Source organism: Chiroxiphia lanceolata, chromosome 2 (genome assembly GCF_009829145.1).
Source record: "Chiroxiphia lanceolata isolate bChiLan1 chromosome 2, bChiLan1.pri, whole genome shotgun sequence".
NCBI classification, from domain to species: Eukaryota; Metazoa; Chordata; class Aves; order Passeriformes; family Pipridae; genus Chiroxiphia; species Chiroxiphia lanceolata.
This window is the reverse complement of record NC_045638.1, coordinates 4,466,578-4,487,976: the sequence shown is the minus strand read 5'-3', so window position 1 is coordinate 4,487,976 and position 21,399 is coordinate 4,466,578. Positions and strand designations below refer to the sequence as shown.

Here is a 21,399-nt window from a genome sequence, read left to right as displayed (position 1 = left end):
TGCTGGACTCAGTGTCTGAAGTGTTTGGCAATCTGATTAAAAAACAAAAACAAAGGAACAAACAATAGAAAAACAACCCAAGAGGGTGATCCAAGAGATTGCTTTAATTCCAATATTTCAGGTCCTTGAACAAACCCAGGGAAAGAGAGCTGGAAAGATGTCCTGGAATGCTGAATGTGGTGGTTGGGTCTGATGGAATCACACTTGACTTGTGAAATTAAATTAAATAAGTTTGGCCTACAGGCAGTGGCTTGAGGGAGTCACACCCTATTTTGTTACTGCATCTCACACTGCCTCAAGCAATGTGTACCTGCCTCTCTTCTCTAGGTGTGGGACTGGTGTTTTCAATAGCACACATGCATCAAGTGCACCTTGGGGCTTACCATGATATAGTCAGCGAGTTTGAAGTACTTTCAAACCAGAAGTTAAATAAATTAGGTTGTTATGATATCAGGCTTTTTTTTATGGCTTCTGACCTGCAGCACTGCAAGTCAGTAGTAGCAAAACAGTGTAGTGAAATGTGGAAAACTGTCTGAAGTGGTCAGCAGGGTTAAGGAAGCTGTGCTGTAGTGGGGTGAATGCTGTACCACAGGAATCAGCCATCAGCTGCAGTTTTCTGTCAGAGGGTCAAACACGTTCTGTCATTTCTAGCCTGAGGAAAAGGCTTCTCTTGTAACAATCCTGGAAATTACTACATGGCGCACTGGTATAACAACATTTTTTTTTCCTAGCTGAATGCAGACATTACTTTTGCTACACAAAGCAGCTTTGCCATTAAAATAAATCCTCCATATGAAAGATGTCATGAACACAGTGTGCAGTGATATATTTTGCACTGGCTTCCATGAAATTGAATAGCTTTTGGAAAGGTTCTTCATGCCCCGGGGAGAGGAAGGAGAAAGGCAGCAAGCCACTGTGGCGATTGAAGACACGGACTTCACATGATGGTAAAAGCGAAGACATTTATTATTTATTTGAGCAGGCTTTTTATACCTTTTCAAATAAGCTGCAATTGTTCATTAAATCTGTGAATCCTCGCTCCTAGCTACAATATTATAATATTTTTACCTATTAGCAACATTAGTTCCTTTCACCCTTTTTCAAGTTCCTCTTTCTGCCCAAGGGAACCGCTCCTCCTTTTCCCATGGCTTGCGTCCTACCAGGGTAACAACGTCCATTTCTTGCTGTTTTCCCATATCAGAAATCCCTACAAGCCACATGCTGAGACAGCCTTCTAATATTTAACATCCTGGGTGGCTTAATCCATTTTGGACATACAAATCCTGCCGTGTATCGAATTGCCCATCAGTCCCAAAATTTCAGGTGATGTTCCAGGCATCCAAGAGAAAGAGCCTCTTAGCCTTTCTCTGCAAATCAGAGAACTGAAAAAGGAGACTCAACAGAGCCAATGGCATCCTGTGGAGGTACCCATCAGATGAAGTAAACTTTTATTTCCTTCCAGACTGTAACTGTTTCATTCCCATTGTGTGTTCCCTCTCTGCCTATTGGGCCGACACTTAACAGTGGTGACACTTTGCAGGGTCATCTCTTAGGCAATGCCAGGAAAGACAACAAAACATACAACCCTCAGAGTGGCAGCTTTTTTATAATCATTTCAATGATTTTACAAAGTTCATGAAGCAAGAAATAGGATAACATTTGTTTAATCACAGCTCCCCCATTGGAGCCCTTTATGTAAAGGTAGGTGCTTGCATAAAACTGATTATGGAAAATAAAGCAGAACTGAGCACTAGAAATTAGTGTTAAAGGTCTGGGCTGACATTAAATGTTTAGGGGATTATACGAAATTCTTCAATAATGCTAGAAAACAGGAAAAATGCCTATGAAAAAAAGAAATTACAGCGAGCTGAAATCTCTCAGGTACTGACAGGCTTTGGTGAGACGATCGACTCGCTGAGTGAGATAGTTCCTATGTTTAGCAGCCTCACTGTCCTCCTCAAGGAGAACGATTAACTTGTCTTTATCTTGCAAAAGATGGAGCATTGTGGTCTGAATGTTTTCCCGAAGTCGTGAAGGACAGAGGACAGGATGATCAGAGGTATCTGATTGGAGAGGCGTTTGCTTGCTCCCTGCGAGATGGGGGGAAAAAAGGCAAAATTCGAGTTTCCCAGAAAGAACTGAAAAGGGAAGAGGTTATAGGTAATCTGGTAAAAAATGATACTGAGGTTTCAAAAAGTTGGGTTGAGTTACTGTTCGAGAAGTGAGTACTACTATGAACTAAAAAATGTTTGCAACTAGTCTCTGTGCCTAAAGGTCTAAAAAGAGTTACTGGAATGTCAGCTGTTGTTTTTTTTCCCCTCAGCAAACTACAGCCAAGGCAGGCTGTTCCCTGCTTAGCTCTGTCGGCTGTCATTGATATGAGTTATAGGAGGACTACCTGACAAACAGAACTTGTGAACAATTTCTGTTGTCAAACCTGTCTTCACTAAATGCTACCAAGATGTTATGGTGCAGGAAATCATGGAGTGATTTTTCCCAAGCTGGTAAATTCCTGTATTTAGATGGTATTACTGATGTGGTTGCCCTTTTAAGTGTAAGACAGCTTTGGAGTAAGAGCCTTATGGGAAACGTCTTCAGCAGTGGTGAGACCAGACTGTGCCTGCATTAAATGTATATACTTAATGAGATAATTTCCTGTCTAACCTGACCAACTGCCTGGTCGAGTTACTGATGCAAACTGAAACAGATTGACCCAGGAGAGCTTGTGGGGCCCTTTCTCCAGAGACATCTGCAGGGTTTGGGGCTCAGCTGGTACTCCTGGGCAACAGAATAAAAAAATAAACCTCTCCCACATGGGAGAGCCGCTTCAAGCCCTCCTGGTGCCAGGTGAGCACTTCTACTTGAGTGACTGGCTGGAACTGAGACGTTCTGTCTTCCTTTCTTCTTGTAATACCCGACTTGAAATGGCAGTGAGAAGACCAGGTAGAGGCACATTTCATTTGTAGGTTCTACAGGCAGCTCGTTTCTGGAGAAGTCTAACTGTTTTCTGTTTAATACCTCTGGAGCTCAATGCCTAAAAATCTTTTGTTGCATGATGGTGAGGCTGAACTCAAGGTGAAAAATACCTGAGGTGAGGCTGAACTCAAGTGAAAAATACCTGAGACTAGATGTTTAGTTTTTCTCTGTAGTTTGCAGAGATCTAGTCGATGGCAAGCAATTTGGCTGAGTCAGCTAAAGCACCTCCTGAGCCTACTTACTCTCTAGGCAGTACTGACCTTGTGAGGGAGCCCAGGTGCTTTAAATATGGGTGTTTGTCTGGAGCCAAACTCTACTCAGATTTTGACAGTCCTGTCATAGGTAACACAGCTTCATGCATGCCATTTTCAAAGGCCGTGGATGCTTAGGAGCTTCCATCTCATTCAAACTGTATTTGGCCTTGCATGAGTCCCATGGAGATATGGTGCACTGGCATGTTTTTTCTGTTGAAAATGGCTCTTAGGGCACTTAAAAAAAATGTTTAACTAGCATGTAAGTCATACATATTACAGCAGTGAGTATAATGAGGTGGGATGGAAGAGCTTATGCAGTTTCTGCCTTTGTCTCTTGTTCTCTGAAAGCCACTGGTTTTCTCTCCATCAGCCTGAGCAGTCTGGACATTTAACTGCAGAAATTTGTCAAAACCTTGCTATTAGAATTCAAGGTGAGCTGCTACTTACTTTACTGCATTATTAATATTGAACCTGTTGCTTTCTGAGGGAGGTTTATGACAAAGCAAATCCTCATATTGCGTGTTCTCTTTTCTGCCTTTCTCTAACATGATCCCTTGTTAAAACATCCCATTTGTCTTCAGAGACTTAACTTCTAGGGAGCTGTCTGCAGTACAGCAGATGCACTCTGATCCCTACAGACAGCTGATCCATTTTAACTCCATGTTTTATTATCGCTCCTCTTGCCGCGTCAGTGTAGGATCTGACTGCCAGCCGTGGACACCACGTTCTGCTGGCTGCAGGAATATGCACAGTGGCTTGAGCTCTCAGATGCTGTGCCAAATGCCAAAGTGCTGTATATAATGTTATTAAGCCTGTGAAAACCAGTGTTGTTTGAAAACTGTGAGATGAACTTGCAGTGGAGAGAGCAGTCCTAGGACTGTCGCTTCCTTTTCTTGAGAGGGGAGCTGGCCATCACTCAGTAACTTTTAATTACAGGGCCAAGGGCTCTTCCCCATCCTGTCCTCTCTTCCATGCTGGTGAGTGACTGTCCTTTCCTCCCCCTAATGCTTGTTCCCATAGGAAAGCCAGCAAGAGAGCACTGTACTGGTGTGGGGCTGTGTAGGGGGCAGGGAGTCCCCCCTTCTCCGTGGAAGGCTGGAGGAGGAGGAGAGGACTCCCTTGCCGATTGTGTGTTCCCCAAGCAAAGGGCAGCTGCAGCAGGGAGCCAGGCCAGACTGGGAGGTAGCTAACAAGTGGTTTAGGATCCAGCTGTCACTTTAACAACCTGCAGGCTTTCCTGATCACCCTATCCTGCACTCTGCAACTGCTCCTCCCCAGCCACGGTGCTGATACAGCCCCACAGACCAGCTTTGTCCTGACATTTTCATCACTGGTCAGAAGCTCCTATTAATTTGTACAGAAGCTGAGGGTGTACCTGAACAAGACACTTATATATCCTCTGGCTACTATTCCCTGCATAGCAGTAGTGTTGTATGAAAGACTATATTGACTGCAGGGATCTGGATGAGGGGTATGTGCTATAGCATTCAGGGGCAGCAAAGCTGTCTGTAAACTCACAGAGAAGTAGGCCTTTGTGTGAGAAACCATTTCCTGGACAAAGGAGGGTTCTTCTTTTGGAGCTTGAAATAAATTTTGCGGCATATTGGCCTTAACAGTATTAAAATCACAAAGGTAAATGTCATCCTGGCAGTATACAATTCTCTCCATTTTAAACTGTGTCCGGATATGTCTTTCGGCCTCTGCCGCTTGTTTCTCTTTAATGTCTTCAATTCTCATCTAGAAAAAAAGGAAGAAGAAGTTCTAAGACATTTGCTTCCTTTGGAGAGGTGCCAGTGCTCAGCAGTGTCCCAAGGTGGGCACAGTGTTCAACAGCCCTTACTGCAGCACTGTCTAATCCCAAACTGGCTCTTGGGAACACGGAGTAATGCTTTAGATTCTGGTTCCTCTGTTGTGAAAGAGCAGGAAAATATGGTAGTTTTATCCCCTCCTTAAACATGAATGGGATCAGTCAAAACTGGTGCTTGAAACCCAAAGGCAACACAAAGTTGGCAGGAACAAGCAGCAGTGACCAGACGTGTGTTCAGCCTGCAGCCTGTCCTTGGGTTTCACACGAGCTTCGTTTGCATCTCCCTCTTGCAGTAGGCAGTGACAGCAGGCACTGATGGGAATTCCATTGCCCCTCCTGCCCTTCTCAAACACTGCAGTCTCCTACCTGTTGTCAGCAAACCAACCCTGCCTAACCCCTCACTGTCTGGTGCTTCCACTGCAGCCATCTGATGCTTTCTGCCCTTTTGATACTTCCACCTGAAAGTCTGTGGGGACCTCAAAGTTCCGTCAGTCATCCTCAAATTCCCTTAAAATGCTCTCCTAGCATCTCTGAGAAAGCATCCCATCTTTCTTCTCATGTCCAGTGTCTAACAGAACTTCTTTCCTCTCACCGTGTTTTCGAACACCTCTGTGTTTGGATTAAATACCTTATTTGTTTACTGCCTGGTAGGCCTGGAGCTCAGCAGGGTTTGACCATGCAATTCAAATGGCAAACCACCTATTTCACTCACATTTGCCTTCGAGTTCCCTTTTTCAGCAGTACCCTCTGAGTAGACTCTGCCTCCTGGCTGCCAGCATTGCTTCTCATTCTCATCTCTTCCTCAAAGCTCTTTCTGAGAAAAGGCCTTCAAGGACATCCATATCATTTAACTCCACCCCAAAACATGCTCCTGCCCAAACTGTGAACAGTCATCTGCTAATTTTTTTCATAGTTGAATGATTTTTGGCCTGTCTGTTCCCGCTCCCTTTTATCAAAGATGGCATTCCTGCACTGGCTAACACCTTGGCTCATTTTCAGAGAGGGAAAAGCACTGTTTAGGACACTGAGGCTACCCTCATGCTTACAAATCATTGCAGGACTTAAATCTGAAATTAGTTATAAACTCTTCAAGGCAACCATACCAGGTTTTCTTTGCACTGTGTTGTAAGCATCAAAAATGTGACCAGAATGAATGGAGAATATATCTATACATATATAGATATATATTGGATTTTGTCAAAGTTGTGCAAAATACACTTTCATTAGTGCCATTATAAACATTCTATAATTTTCAATTTCTTCCTTATTTCCTGCAGGAAATTCCACACTTGCATAAGGGTAATGCAATGAGACACGTACCATAAGCATGGCTGACTTTACAAATGCTATTCTGTCTTGCTTTTGACTTAGGTTATAGGTAGTGTCTCACCTTAGCAGCCCGGCTTAGATTGTGAAAATTAGCAAAATTCCTTTTAACGATTTCCATAAATTTCTCTTCAACCAGTTCTAAGGGAAGAACAGACAGGTAAAATAAAGTCAGGTAAGTAGGTGAGGATTTTAAGCTATTGTTAATATGAGACTTGGGAAACTACTCATTTCCTGTATTCATTCAGCAGTAGCTGAGCAGCTGTAGGTGCACTGTGCCTTTATGACCAATACAAACAAGGAGGAATTTAGATTTCCAGGTCCCAGACTGTGAGCAATTAAAGACCTCCTGTAACCACTTAACACCTGAGAGAGATATTTCTTTGATAGAGCAATATCTGTGCTTACAGCTGTGCCTACCAAATGTACCATCACTTGGCCATGTCAGCACATCTGTATCTTACCCCGAGTGGCCTCTCCAGGGCAAGGAGCTGGCACACGAAGTACAGAGCAGCAAGTCTGGCATGGGGTTGCTGCCCTCTAAGGCAACACAGCAGAGACAGAATCACATCATCATTTTTCCTTGGGTGCCTTTTACTGGATGAGCTACCTACTTTCCCCCCCAGCCCCAGTAATCACTGTATAATACATACAGTGTCATCAAAGAAGCTGCATTCCCAGTTCAGGTTTGTGTATTCCAATCCCTGGGTCTGGGAATTCCAAGCTGCTTGGCTGGCACCAGGTACTTCTACTATACTGTTTTCTTACTGTGTTATTTATTAAAGTTACTTTCTAACTCCCTTTCAAGAGCCACTGGGAAAAACATTAACAAATGCTGGAGAGAATGAAGGCTTTAGAGAAGAAGCAAGTCTCCAGGCTGAATCAGATTTACTTCCCCTCTGCACTATGCTGGCTGGAGCTCTTGCTCCAGCAGAGAGAGCATTATCACCAAGCTTATCCTGGGAAAAAAACCAACTGTGAGGCACCCCAGTGTGTCCCACACAAGAGCCTCCCGAGGGCTGTGAGACGCACGGATCACGTTGTTCAGGATCTCGACGGCTGGCTCCTCCAGTTCCAGGATCTGCTCTTTTATGATGTCCTCAAACGTCCTGTAGTTGGTAAAGCCTGGGAACTCCCTCCCACGGTACTGGTCTTCGTATTTGTTTGCTTTGCTGGGTACACTTTTCTTAGCTGTAACAGTAAAATAACGTTGCTTTAACACCAAATCACTCAATCCATGCATTCCACATTTAAGAAGGAAATCTAATTCTCCTCTTGAGTTGTTCTTGAGAAGAGCAACTGTTGAGATGATATTTCAAGCAATGCCGTTATTACAGAACACAGCTAACATATTGTTGCTGAGTGATGAGCCTCACTTCCAAATTTAAAAAAAACCCCAGAACAAAACAGCCCCCCAAGCTCACTAAACACCTGTTCCAGGGGATCTACTGTTGACTAGCTATTTTTTGTTTAAAATAGTTGATATTTAAAACAGTCAGTATTTCTTTGTTGACATTATACACATTTGCCCTCTTAAATGAGTTATATCCCTTTGAATTGGTTTACATGTTTTTGAATGGTTTTGATATTGCCCTGTTTTGGGGTCAGATTTGAGAATCACGGATCAAGTGCACGTGTGGAAGTAGAAGTCAAACCATGAATGCATTCAGTTCTAATATTCAGATACATGAATCTATGGTTGGATAATGAAAAAACTCAAAAAGAAAAGGAAAAGAAAATAAAAGACAGAAATAGATGTGGAGTGTCTTTGTTCAGAGTCTAAAAACATACCCAGTTACGGTAATACAAATCCACATGAACCTCCATCAACTTGGAACAGAAAGTTCAAGGTTTCAAGTATCCAAAGTATTTGCTATTTTTAATACTTTAATTCATCATAAGAAAGCTGAAGTTAAACAGAATCATCTGACACTCAGTGATGTACTTTCAGAAGTCTTAAGCAGTGACTGATACCAGCGCTTCTCATTGAGGAAGGTCTTGCTAAAGCTGCCTCTAGTTTTCAAGCTACGTAAGTGAACTTGCTCTGCTGAAGATGTAAATACTTTCCCTGGACATATGAACCCATAATTTTGGGGCAGCATGTTGTGAGCAAGAGCTGTACTGTCGTAAGAGCTGTTGGGTGCTGCTGCCCTCACCTGTTGCCAAGCTGGACATCAAGGGGGATAACCTGGAAGTGCCCAGAAGATTCCCCACTGTGGTTCAGCTGCTGTGTGATGCCTGGTGTAACTTCTGCAACACAGGTCCTTGTTGTCCTTGAAGGGGCTGCATCCTTCTGCTTCCTGCTGTCTTTACATCTATTCCTTCATGCCTTCATTGTCCTATTGTTTTATTCCTCTCCATAAAATCCCGTTGCTTGGCTTGGTACTTCAAGGATGTACTACTACTTCAAGGTACTACTTAGATGACACACTGATATATACCTAGGTCTGTCTGTCTGTCTGTCTTCACATCTATGCATATATACATAGATTTTTCTTTGGCTGACGATACCTTTGTAACCTATATACACCTATCATTTTTTATCACTTTTAAGTGATCATTTATCATTTTAGTCACTAGTGATGAGACAGAAGTGCATCAAAGACTAAAAGAACTTGTTAAAAGAGCTACTTCTTGACTGGCAGCTGAAGCTATTTCATCCCCAAGAGCAAATGATGGGGTTTCAGAGATGTGAAAAAGGTGTTACAAAGGATGTTGAGTGTACAGCAGAGTTCAGTCTGTGTGTATCACCCTACGGTAAAACCCCCCAGTTAAGAACTGAGTTCAGTTAAGCAATTAGCAAGGTGTAACATTCTTGGCAAGGTTGTGGCTATTTCAGACCCAGACTTGCTCTGTCTGCACCTTAAACCAGAGCTAAAGTGGAACAAAAGAAGACCCAGATTCTAAAATATTCATAGTAATAATAATAATAATAGAAAATAACAATGTATTGTTTATTATTATTAATATTAGTAGTGGTGGTGGTGGTGTTATTTAAAAGAGTAGTTCAGAGAATCACCAACAAATTCTGGGTCTTGATTTTATTGCTTTGCTGGGAGAAGAGAGACATCCACTGATCTCTCTGTAATGACAACATTCCATGTCTCTGTTCCCAAAGCACGACTTGCCTAACACTACAACAGATGGATGCTCGTAGCTTCTTGTTCTTCACTTTCTTGAAAACAACCTACTGATGATGCTGTGTCTAGATTTAAAAGCAAGGGAATGGACTCTCAGGTCAGCTGCAAGAGGTGGTTTCTGTGCTTACCCTTCTCAGCACACTCCAGCAGAATCGCTCCCCACGTTCGAAACTCCCGGCGGATTTTCGTGAACAGTCTGATTTCATTCCCAAACAGCTGCTCCTCCCCTCGCATTGTCCGAGAGATGTCTTGGTTAAAAAGTTTGATCAACTGTAATGAATTTAAGAAAAGCAAGCAATGCAGCAAACTTTCATTTCTTCAGTCTAATTTGTGTATGTTAAGTGAATTAAAGTAGGGACATGGTTCATAGAAAACATCCTTTCCTTACATCTTTTCTGCTCTCAGCTCCTGGTTTGTTTGGCTTTGGGATTTTTTTTACAAAACCATCACAGCTAGGGGAGAACAAACTTGATACTCTTTCCCCTCTCTCCCCCCCCTCAAAGACTTTTAGAACAATTTACTAAATTCTAATTGACCAGACTTGTATGAAGTCTTTGAAGACTGGTGAGGCTTCACAAACACCTCTGTCAAAGGCTTACTGTGAGGGATTAACTCCTCAAGATGAGACAACTTAGATGGGCTTGCAAACCACATTTTGATATCAGGAATACACTTACAAGTGCTGTAAACAATGAAAACCCTTCAAAGTGTTGAGCAGGCAGAAGGGTAAGTCTTCCCTCTCTGAGATGCTTGATTTTGACCAATTAACTGAGTTATTTGATTTTCTCTCAGATAATCTAAGGGAAAAATTTGCTAGAATGGGCCACAAGCTTCTCTGGTCCATTATTTTTGCAGGTATGGTGTATTCCTGAAAGAGGTTTGTCTGTGTTACTCTCAAAGCATTTCAGTGACATACCACAAACTTCCTGGTGGGCCATGCTGATGTTTTGATAACTTTTTCTGCCTCCTCGCTCTGCTCTCTGACCAAACTAATACTGATACTTACATCTGTGAGGAAAATCAGCTTCTCAGACTCTGTTTTGGGTGTGCCTCTATTGTACCTTTGTAGGTCCTGTAACGTTTTATGGAGTGTCTCACGTATTTGGCTCTCCAGTGTTGGCAAAGTTTTCTGGGGAGTAGTCAGTAAAGAAGGGCTTTGACATAGGTTGAACATGTCTGGCTTATTTTCTGTAAGTTTACATAAAGAAATATTTTTTTTTCTCCTTTGAGACTGAATTTAGAGGTTCCCTATATTTTAGCATCTTCCCTTAGTGGAATAAAATATATTACTTACAGATAAATACATATATAATAAAATAAAAACACCAATGTACTTGCAGTAGTATGGTAATATAATAGAGCAATTACATCTTACTAGAGATTTTGAAGACATTTTCAGTTAAATAGAAAAGACTGTGTTTCAGTAAGCTGGTGGCAGTACCTTGTCACCCAGATGATCCACACTCCTTATAAACAAAAGGAAAAACCATGGCTGCCATTGAAAAGGCAGGAGCTACGAGTCACAAGTAGATGAAATGATCTGCAGTTTAAAGGCAAACCTGAGGACAGAGCATGGGGTGTTTTTACCTCTAACTCTCAGTTCAGTTTGTTCTCAGATTGCCAGGTTGAAGGATCATTAAGCACTATCTATGCATAGAAAGCTGCAATCCAACTGCAGTCCATTGCATTCCAAGGTCGAAGGGTTGAACTCGTTTTTAGGCAGTAACTGGTACAAACAGCTTAGTGTGGTACCTCTGTTACTTACAATAATGTGGTTCACAAGTTCATTTGTGAGCTTCACCGACAGATGAGGGATAGTAGCCTTTCCTTCTTCCAAAAGAACACTGCAAAAAAAGGAGGAAAAGGTGGTTTTTGGGTAGCCAGCATGTGCAGGGCAAGGAGGCAGCACTGATGCTCTGCTCTATTTTCACTAGTTCTATTAAGCAACTTGATTAAAGAAAGAGCCCTCTGGGGAGTGCTGGTACAGACATGGCAGCAGCTCAGGACTCTCTGGGCTCTTTTATTCACAAGTTGCTTTACAGCTCCTGGCTAAGCAAAGGGAAGCAGAGAAGCATCTGAAACCAGCAAATCCTAACAGCAGATGGATGTGCTGCTGCATCATTTCTGCATGTGTGAAGCTCACGGATTCAAAGCCCTTTTCATCTGGCCATCCTCTGTATTATGATTGATTTGCTGCTGACTTGTCTTCTGGGCAAACTGTGCCCTCAGCACAGGCAGTGGCCTTTCTCATGCTGTGTTTCACCACGTTTTCCAGTGAAAAGAAACACCTAAGTGCTTGACTTGAAGTGCTCAGATGCTTAACTCGAATTCTCTGGGGCTATTCTGAACTTCTAAACTTCATCGCACTTCTCCCCCATGTATTTCGCATCCAGAAAACATTTTCAAGGTTTATTTGCTACGTAAAAATTCCTCTGGGTTGCTGAAACACAACACTGTGCGGGCAGTGAGAAATACAATATATAATTAAAATTAATACCTGTTTGCAACCCTGAGTTAAATCTCAGCAAATCAACAGGAAGCTTTGAAGTGATTTTGGCATGTTTTTAAGTGGATTTTTTCTGTGAGAGGTACCTGAAATGTCTGTGACTCGCAAAGAAGTTCCTCTCCTGCTGGATTGCAGAGGCCAAGGTCACTTTGTTGTGGATGTCCTGCTGCCCACGACACTTCACGATCATGTAACCCTTTTTGAGGGGGATTACCATGTTTTGCATTATTCTAATGATAGACTCTTCAGTTCCTCTGTCCACCAGGTCGGGTTTGGTGAGGATCCCTGTGAAATGACCCAAAGTTAGTCACGTGCAGAAGTCACAGGTGGGAGAGGTGCAGAAGAAACACCCCCCACCGGGCAGGAACGCTCTGTACCATGTTTCACAAAGGAGTTTTTGTCTGTTTTCTCTCTCCTAGAAAGCTCTCAGGCCCTGGGCTTTGCCCTGTCAAACTTGCTCTACAGTTGGCCTCCCACCAGGCCTTTTGCCTTGCAAACCTTTTTTAACAGGCAAAGCTTGCCCACCATTAACTTTGAGATTTGCAGTTTCCAATTATTCATAACATGAATGTCAGCGAGACAAAACCAGGGGGTTTTATCTTATTCTTATTCTTAGAGCTACTTAAGGTTTGTAAATAGTTTATTTAGGCTGTTTTCTTTTGGTTTTTTGTCCTCCTCTTCTAGTAGCTAATGTCACAGATCTGGTGTGGAACACAGAACATCAGTCCTTCTCTTCAACTTGTAGCTTAAAAGTTGTCTCACCTAGTGTCCTTTCTCCACTGGGATCCACCTCCTGGGCCATTTTCAAGGCTTCTGTTGTTGCAATATCCACATTACATGGCACCACTACCAAATTGATTGTCTCTTTGCAACCAATAATTCTTTTAAGGAGAATTTTGATCTGCAATGCAATAGAGTAGTAAGGAGGTTCAGTGAAATCAGATGCTTGCACGTAGGATGTGACCATTTCTAGCAATATGAGCCACTGCCTGATGACATTAAATGCCACATATGCTGAGGATCGTATTACATGTTAAGGGATGGCATGGAAACGGGTCAGCAGAAGAATGCAGCCTCTTTTCCTATGTAACCATCCTTATCATTATCCAAACAGCTGGCATGAACAGAGACCAGACTATTGTTATGCCTGTCTTGGCAACTATGTAGAGTTTAACCTCTCATGCAAGTAATCTTTAATTATGGAAGTATTAAAGATACTTGATAAATAGCCAAATGTAAGAAAATCGGGTTCTGATGTCTAGGTACACACTCATGGAAAGAAAGCAAGCTAGATTATACTGATAAATCTCAAATTTGTACCTCTGAAAGGAGAGCAAATGTCTGGCTTTTATTTCAGTGGAGTATTTGTAGGGAAATGGAAAAAAGCCAAAACCCAAGTAGTCCATGATATCTAGTTGGCATTGTTTCCATGTTTCAATGCCCAAACCCAAGTAGTCCATGATATCTAGTTGGTATTGTTTCCATGTTTCAACGCCCAACTAAACAAGCTTCTCATAATTTGTGTTGCTTTGTAACAGCTTCACACAGCTCTATTGTGCTTATTCTGAAGTAAATTAACTCCTTTTTTCCCCCTGGGTTTTGCTAAAGATGCCTCCCTTTTCTACCTCCCGTCCACCCCAGTTTGTGACATGCTACAATGCTACAGACTCCATCTCTGAAGTGTGCAGACAGCTGGGGATGATGGAAATGTTTGGACCATGTCATATCTGCTGCTTTCTTCTGAATACAATAGAAAGGTTGCTATCTAACTCTGAAACTAAATTACTGTCCTCCCAGAAAGTAAAACCCAGATAACCCAATCTTGTCTCATTTTTATTTGGTATGTCTAGTTTAGTTTGGGCTCCTCTTATTCCAAGCTCCTATTTAAAGGCATTTTAGGAGGAACAGAATGCCCATTTCCTGCATGTCACCCTCACAGTGGGCCTTGTCCAACTAGTTTTATTTGCATTCCCCAGCATTTCATCTAAAAGCAGCCAGAGGAAGAGAAGAGATTCCCTCCACTTTAACACTTATTCTGTTTACTTCTGAAAAGGTCTGCTGGGATCCCTTAAAGGATGAGAAAACACAGGATGGGTCTGATTCTGATGTGCTCAGCAAGTAAGGGATGAGCTCAGATCTGTTCACCTCTGCCAAATACATCCACAGAGCTGGTAAGAGACCAGTTTTTCTGGGATGTATTTGTCTTCCATATCTAGCTGAGGGACATGGGGCTGCAGTGTGTTCAGTGACATGCCCAGGTATGAGGGAGGTTACAGAGGTGTCCCCATGCACAGATTGGCACACGAGACTGAGTTTTACCTGTTCCCCGATGTCTTTTGGCTGGTCCCCCACGGCCACTCTGGCAATTCCAGGAAGATCAATTAGTGTCAAATCTGGGACATCTGGGGACCGAACCTCTAGGGAAATTAATTCTGCACTAATGGCACCTCTAGGACCAGCAACAACATCCTGGGCTGCAAGGAGAAAAGAGCAAGGCAAAGGATACAAGCTTCAACTCTACATCAAACCAAAGCTTAACACTTTGAAAAAAGTGCCTAACTACCACCTAAGGTTCTTTTAGGCTTGGCTTTTTCTCTCAGATCTAGCCACACACATAAATCCACTTGTGCAAAATTCTAAGGAAATTATTAGGCAGCACGCGTGAGGTCCTTTCAGGATATGAACTGCAATATTTTACAGAGCACATATTCATGAACTCTCATGTATGGAGACAAAATACATGCAAATAAACCACAGCAAAAGGGATCAGATAAAATATTGGTCAGCTGAAGAAATGCTTCCCCAAAAACAAGACGCTCTCTGGGCATTAATTAATCCTTGGATGCCTTGAAAGACAAATAGGTGTTGTTCTATATTCTTTACACTTTGATAGGGAGGTTTGGAGATCAAATAAATTGTCCCAAATCCTACAAGGCAATAATGCTGGAACTGTGAGCAGCACAGAGAAGCAAAGGAAACCCACAGCCATTCTCATGAGAGATTTTCATCTCCGTAATTACCTTAATTAATTCATACCAATTGCCTTGCCAGTTTTGGAAAGATAACTTGAGAATATTCAAATAATATATTGGAAAGCTAATGAAAAAAAACCAACGACCTAGGAAGAATAACTGTGCAGAGCTGTGCTAGTCTCAAGGAAATAAGGACAATCCAACTTTCACATTTAGGGCAGGTGCTTACTGCCCTTTGGGTAAGAAAAATGATTTCTTACTCAGTATGAAATGCCATAACAGCAAAGCCATGACATGGGAAGGACAATGACTGAGGCCATGGTCACAGTACCTGCCAGGATTTCTCCACAGTCTCCACTCTGCCTTTTTGCAATTTTCTCCAAAATTGTAAGATTTCCAGCCAGAGACACCTCGAGCAATCTCTGAGCTTTTGAACTGATGACAGGGACCATTTGGGGCTTTGCACGTTTACAGTTTGACAGACAACCTCCCCAGACCAGGAAACCAGGAAGACACCACCCAGATAAGAACACACCCTAATCCTGTATCATGGATGAAAGGATCATGGATCCGATAAGTGGCACCCCTGCCCGTGCTGGGGGGATTGGAACTAGATGATCTTTAAGGTCCCTTGCAACTCAAACCCTTCTGTGGTTCTGTGATCATCATGGATCATCCTGATTCGGAGGAGACTGAGCAAGCCAGACCCACTCACCTTGTCTTATTGCCCTGTCCACCTCAGAGGGGCTCTGGAGGTCCATGACAACGTTGCGGTAACAGATTCTCCCTTGCCACACCTGGCCCTTGGGCAACCTCTTCAGTTTAAGCTCCAGGGGACACCGAGTGACAATACCTGCAGCAGTTCCAAAGGCATAACTCAGTAGCTGCTGGACATGACACACAGCCTTGTACTACGTGACATTGCCAGAGGGGTCTCATCCAGCTTCCCACTCAGAGTAGGATTGTCACTGGCACTACGTGAGGTCAGCTGTGGCTCTTTCCACTCATGCCTGGTCTTGCAAACCTCCACAGATGGCAGATTTGCTCTTTGCTGGGTGATCTGTTTCAGTGCTGCACCTAAATCCTAGGAAAACTTTTCCTCAAGTCCAGCCTCAAAGATTAGAGGGTATTGTCACCTCACACAGAACTTGCAGAACTTACACGTGCGAATATACCACACAGAGAGAGCTGAAAAGTGAATCTTCTTGAGCTGCAAAGTCTTCCAAAAGCCTTCTATGACTTAAATGATGTTTTGTTTTAAGTAAAGGCCTTTGTATGCTTTTTACAAAAAAAAAAAAAAGGTATCTGTAAGAAAATATTGTTAAAAAAATCTAAACCAACCCCAAAAGCAAATTTCAAAAGTAATTTTCCACATGAAACTGATACTCTTTGCTGGGAAATGCACAGAGTCAGCTGATGCAACCTTTCAGTCTGTCCACAGTTTGGGGTAACTACACTACACTCCTTACTCCTGGTCTCTTGACCAGCCAGAAGATGTGCCTTGTTGGGAGTTACCTTGTGGTGCCTCACTGGCACATCCACTTTTCAGTCACAGTTATCCAATTCTAGACCAAAAAAAAATTAAAAAAAAAAAAAAAATCCCTTCCATCTCATCAAAGTGAAATTCAGGTGAAAATCTGAAAAGGTGAATTCTTACCACTGCCTCTGGGAAGAGCAACACCAGACAGGGCTTCTAGGACAGAGCTCTTCCCAGAGCTCTGGTCTCCAATCACTGCGATCGCAGGCAGGGACAGGTCCTTCTCTATTCCCAGAGCTCTCAGGCTGTCGACGAGATCAATGCAGGGCCTGATCTTTTCCTCATATTGTCTGTACAAGGTGTGTTCTGCAGCCTGACAGAGTTAAACTTAGGATGAGTCTTCCCTAATTTTAAAAGAAGTTGTTTCCACAACAACGTCAACAAAAATCCAGACATCTTTTCTGGCTCGTCATTCTTTAGTAACGACCTATTTACTGACATCAAGCTGTGCTTTATGTCACTGTGCATCCTTGCATCTCCATGTTACAAACAGGTGTCTATAAATATGAAAAAAAATCAGTTGGCTCAATGATCATCCTTAGCAAAGATACCAAATTTTGGAAGCTATTCTGAGAAGGTAAAAAAAAGAAGGAGACCACATTACTAAGTGTGCTTTGTTCTTTTTTTTTTCTTAATAATTGTCATTTTCTTCTACTCATCTACAGTTGTATTGAAACATGTATGCAAATGAAAACTAATAATCACAGAATTTAGCACAGAATAGCTTATTAAATCTTTGTTTTGGATTTTGAAGATACAGTTTTTGCACAGACACCAGAAGTGTTCTGTTGTAGCATCCTCAACAGGTGGCTAAAAGACTTTTAGATCATCACAGCTCTTCTTTCTTTGCTTCATTTTAGGCTTGGGTAAGGAATGAATATGAGTGGGTTGTGTTAAATGACTGATTATTGTCATTTTTTGGTTTTGATACGTGTGCCAGACGTTTACACAGGCTCCTCATTTACATGAAAACAAGCCAGATAACTTCCAGTCTTTTACAAAACTGGTCCATCTGCTGTTAAATATGCTCAAATAAAGTATATAAAGATCAGCTTTGGTCTTTTTTCCCTGTTCCAGTCTGACTGCTGCATTTAGAAATGCAATTTTGAGAACACCAATATGTTTCAGACATATTGGGCCAGGCACACTCAAACTTGACTTTTTGAAAAGAAAAACTGAAGTTTCTCTCCATCACTTTTATACAAGAAAGCCAACTCTAAAAGTATGTCTGTCAATCAGATGTACTCAAACAGAGCAGAATTTTTCTTTCAAGATGAGGAAGACTGCACACTTTACTGGAGGCAGGCACTGAAACCTTATTGGTACCCCCTGCCCACTGTCTTCACTATGATGTTTAATAGCTAGCAACTTCTCAAAAAGCTTCATTAACTATGTCACAAACTTAAAACCAATCTGCTTCCAGTGTCAATTATCTGAGAAGGTTATTATCAACCTTTCTTTACATTACTGTTGAACGTAGAAGAGCCTCAAGTACAATCTATCTCAGCTTTTAGGAGTTCTGCTCAACATTTGTTGTTAAGAATGAAACAGATACATGTCACACATTAAATTGGCTTCTAGGCTGCAGCCATCCTTTTTTTTTTTTAGACCTGCATTGTTTATATCTGCAGATTAATTACAGGTACCTGTCTTGCTAGTTACACAAATGACTACTTGGTCCTGATCCAAAAGTACTCTTTGGACATAAAAAGTGCAGCTTGCCCAAAAAGAGACAAAGGAATTAATTTTGGGGGTACGAAGAGAACCAACAGAATAAGAATGGGGAAGATCTGTGTCCTCTTTTTGCCTTACCTTCTCCTGTTCTCTGGGATATTCTGTCTCCAAGCCCTTCTGCTCATAGTCAGACCTCCTCTGGAAAATGTTCTCCGACATCTGAACAGCTTCTTCTTCTGTCTCTGGTGGGAGAGGCACTGCAACACCTTCTAAAGCTTGTTTAAAGAAAGGAAATGCAAACCCTTCTATCTTCGGGGCAGGTTTGGTTCTTTCAGAAGGTGATTTGAATGCTGCATGCCTCTTATCCATGGCCCGCCGATTTTTTGGCTACCACGGAGGTTGTCCATAAAGGATTCACTAAATAGTGGTTACTGCCTGGTCCAGCTCTTAGGTACAGCTTCTGAAATCAAACATGGGGCAATGAGTGACTCCAGCTTGAAAGAATGAAATTGCCACAGGAAAAACCAGTATTTATTTGGGGATGAGGGGCGACGTTACACCAGTTTTTTGCTAAAAGCTGGTTTCCCTCAGTGAAATATTTTGCTGAAAGGTGTCTGGAGAAGCTCAGTCAGTACGTGGGCATGATTGTAGAGAGTGTGAGAATCCTTAACTTCCTGGGGTCAGGAGTGTAGGGCTGTGGGCTGCACAAGGAGGGTCTACATGGGTGAGCCACCAGCAGTGAGAGTGGGTCACACCAAGCCATATTCTGCTGGGCAGCCAACTCACCTCTCTTGTGGTAGAAACACTTGTCAGAGGCAAGTCTGACACATATTTTAGAAGCTCTGCATCTTGGTCCCCTCCTCTATAGCTTAAAACCCTCTCCCCAAAAGCAGACTTTGCTCGACATGATGTTAGAGAAGGGAGAGCTAGGAGACTTTTTTTTCTTGCTCGACTTTCTTTATGTAAAAGTTTTGTTTTATTTTCTATGGATGTCTGAAGAAACTAGAGGCTTTTGATGTGACATTTGCCAGGGAAAGTGATTTCCAGAGAGAGAGAGAGATTTAAAGAAAAAAATCCCCATCAGCATTTTTTCAAAGCTTGATGTTCTTTGGCCTCCCTCTGCGAAAACCAGGATCTGTTAAACACTTGGGGAAGTAAGTTAGGAGTAACACATCTTTGTTCGAAATAACTTCCTGTTTTGTTAATTTCTTTGCTTGAATTAAGTTTACAGGTTTTCTAATTTAAGCAGACGTCAAAATAGGATGATTGGACACAATATAAGTTATACCTTCAATGTGTAAAACAAGCTTAGACAAAGCACCACATGCTGTAGCAGAGTAGTCAAGCGAAGATTCTGGGACAGGCGTGAAAAGTAGGATACAGTGATTATGTGGATAATTATGATTAGATTTATTGCTAATACCATATCTAAATATTGCCAGTGCAATGCCTAAATAACAGCTCTGCCATCTATTACTGTGGATTGCAGTCAAGTCAGTGTTCTTCCTGTTGAGCCAAAGCTTCAGTGAGACCCTCTTGCTTCCAAAACGTTGTCTTTGGCCTTGCAGAATTCACAATTACAAAGCAACAAAGCACCTATGTAGTTCAAGGAAAGGAAGGCGGCAGGGGCAGCCCTGGGGAAGGGAAATTGTTGGCAGACTTCCAGTGTCATCACGTCATCCCGGTGTCACGTTTCACTTGTGGATTCTGGACCATTTCAGCGCCTTTCCCTCCACCCCCCCCCTCCTTCTTTCTTCCATCCGATGTTGTTAGGGCTCAGTACACAAAAAAAATCGCTATGCCCGTGTGGCACAGGAAGGATTGCACCACCTTACCAACTTTTTCCAGGTCTAGGGGGAGAATAGCTTGATAACCTCAGAAATCCACACGTGTTGTTTTACTCTGCTGCTGCCTGTAGGAATCCTCGTTAGGGTGTGTGCACCCTGCTGTCTTCACCCCTCCTAGATGTGTGTAGGGGTGATAGCTGGGTCTTCTCATGAATCCTCAGCCCTCCCCAACCCTTCCAGGTCTCTGAGGCAGTGGCATTTTCCCAAGGATAAGCACACCAGGTGGGCATTGCAGGATGTCTGGATGCTTGCATAATTAATTCATTCCAGAGATAGGGGAGCTGAGATGTTTGTGATTGCCTTCGGTGCACATCGGCCACCAACGGGTGTAAAATGATGCTGGAGACTGAGTCAACAGGGCAAACTGACCTCCCGAGATTTCAGGGAGTTTCCAGGTCGATTTTCACCCCTGTCCAGCCCCCCTCTCCCCACCACCCCACCGCCAGTGCCTCCGTCAGGGATACCTGCAGGGCACCTCCATGTAGGAGCAGCTGGACAGACAACACCAGCCACGTGGATGATTAAAGAAGAAGAAGAAGAAAACACAAGCAAAAATATTTTGGTCCTGAGCGAGCCAGAGCTAAGATTAGTGTGTGTGTGAAAAGAATCACAAGGTCAGGCTGGAAAGCCACTTGAAGCACAGCTGTTCTCTGTGGCTGGAAGCAGTCACATGGGGTGTGTGGTATGTGGGGAGATAAAGAAACACCTGCCTGGCTGGAGAGCTCGGACCCAGGTTCTGTATATAGAAATGGAGTAATAAAGTTACAAGAGAGTTCTTCCTGAACTTCCAGAACAAGTCTGTCCCACTTGAATTCATCCACTGCAAAAGGTGCAGAGTGAGGGACCTTTTTTCTACACCTCCGGCCCCAGTGTTTTTGGACAGGTGTGTAAATACTTAAGATCCAGTCAAATACAGAGACAAAATCCTGAAGCATCCCCTGCCTCTTCCTTTCCTTGAGCTTTACTTTTAGATTTTTGCCTGCCTGCGTGTGGAAACCTCTCCTGGCACAGCAAAGAGCACTGTGCTGCACAGCCACACCTGCACAAAGCACCAACCTGCTGATGGTTCTGAAGAGGAGCTGCCTTATTTTCCTCTGGAGATCCTGGCTTTGCATCTCAAGGAGATAAAAAAATCCCTTATCAATAAAATCCCTTTTAACCCTAAAGTGCAGGGCTGTGGTGCTGAACCCGCACAGCTCTTGCATTTATTCACCCTCTGTCCAGCCTGAGGAGCGTATGGACTTCTGGCTGGCATACTTCAGGATACTTGGGTAAATCACACAGCCTCTGGGCTGTATGTTTATTAATTCTAGCTGTCTTCTCAGAAAAAAAACCAAAAAGCAGCTTATGATGCTACACA

General features: G+C 42.7%; 1 protein-coding gene across 1 annotated transcript; it reads right to left on the bottom strand.

Moving 5' to 3' along the window:
• Positions 1 to 1,105: 1,105 nt before the first annotated feature.
• LOC116782078 (interferon-induced GTP-binding protein Mx-like) lies at positions 1,106 to 20,552 on the bottom strand. Its single transcript, XM_032678171.1, is given in 15 exon segments — positions 1,106 to 2,018; positions 2,021 to 2,090; positions 4,749 to 4,967; positions 6,428 to 6,504; positions 7,396 to 7,554; positions 9,632 to 9,773; positions 10,510 to 10,632; positions 11,269 to 11,347; positions 12,096 to 12,294; positions 12,772 to 12,910; positions 14,329 to 14,483; positions 15,697 to 15,834; positions 16,639 to 16,831; positions 18,331 to 18,652; positions 20,504 to 20,552. Coding segments are annotated over 14 exon segments (2,085 nt in total). The 5' UTR covers positions 18,562 to 18,652; positions 20,504 to 20,552; the 3' UTR covers positions 1,106 to 1,857.
• Between the last annotated feature and the right edge of the window lie 847 nt (positions 20,553 to 21,399).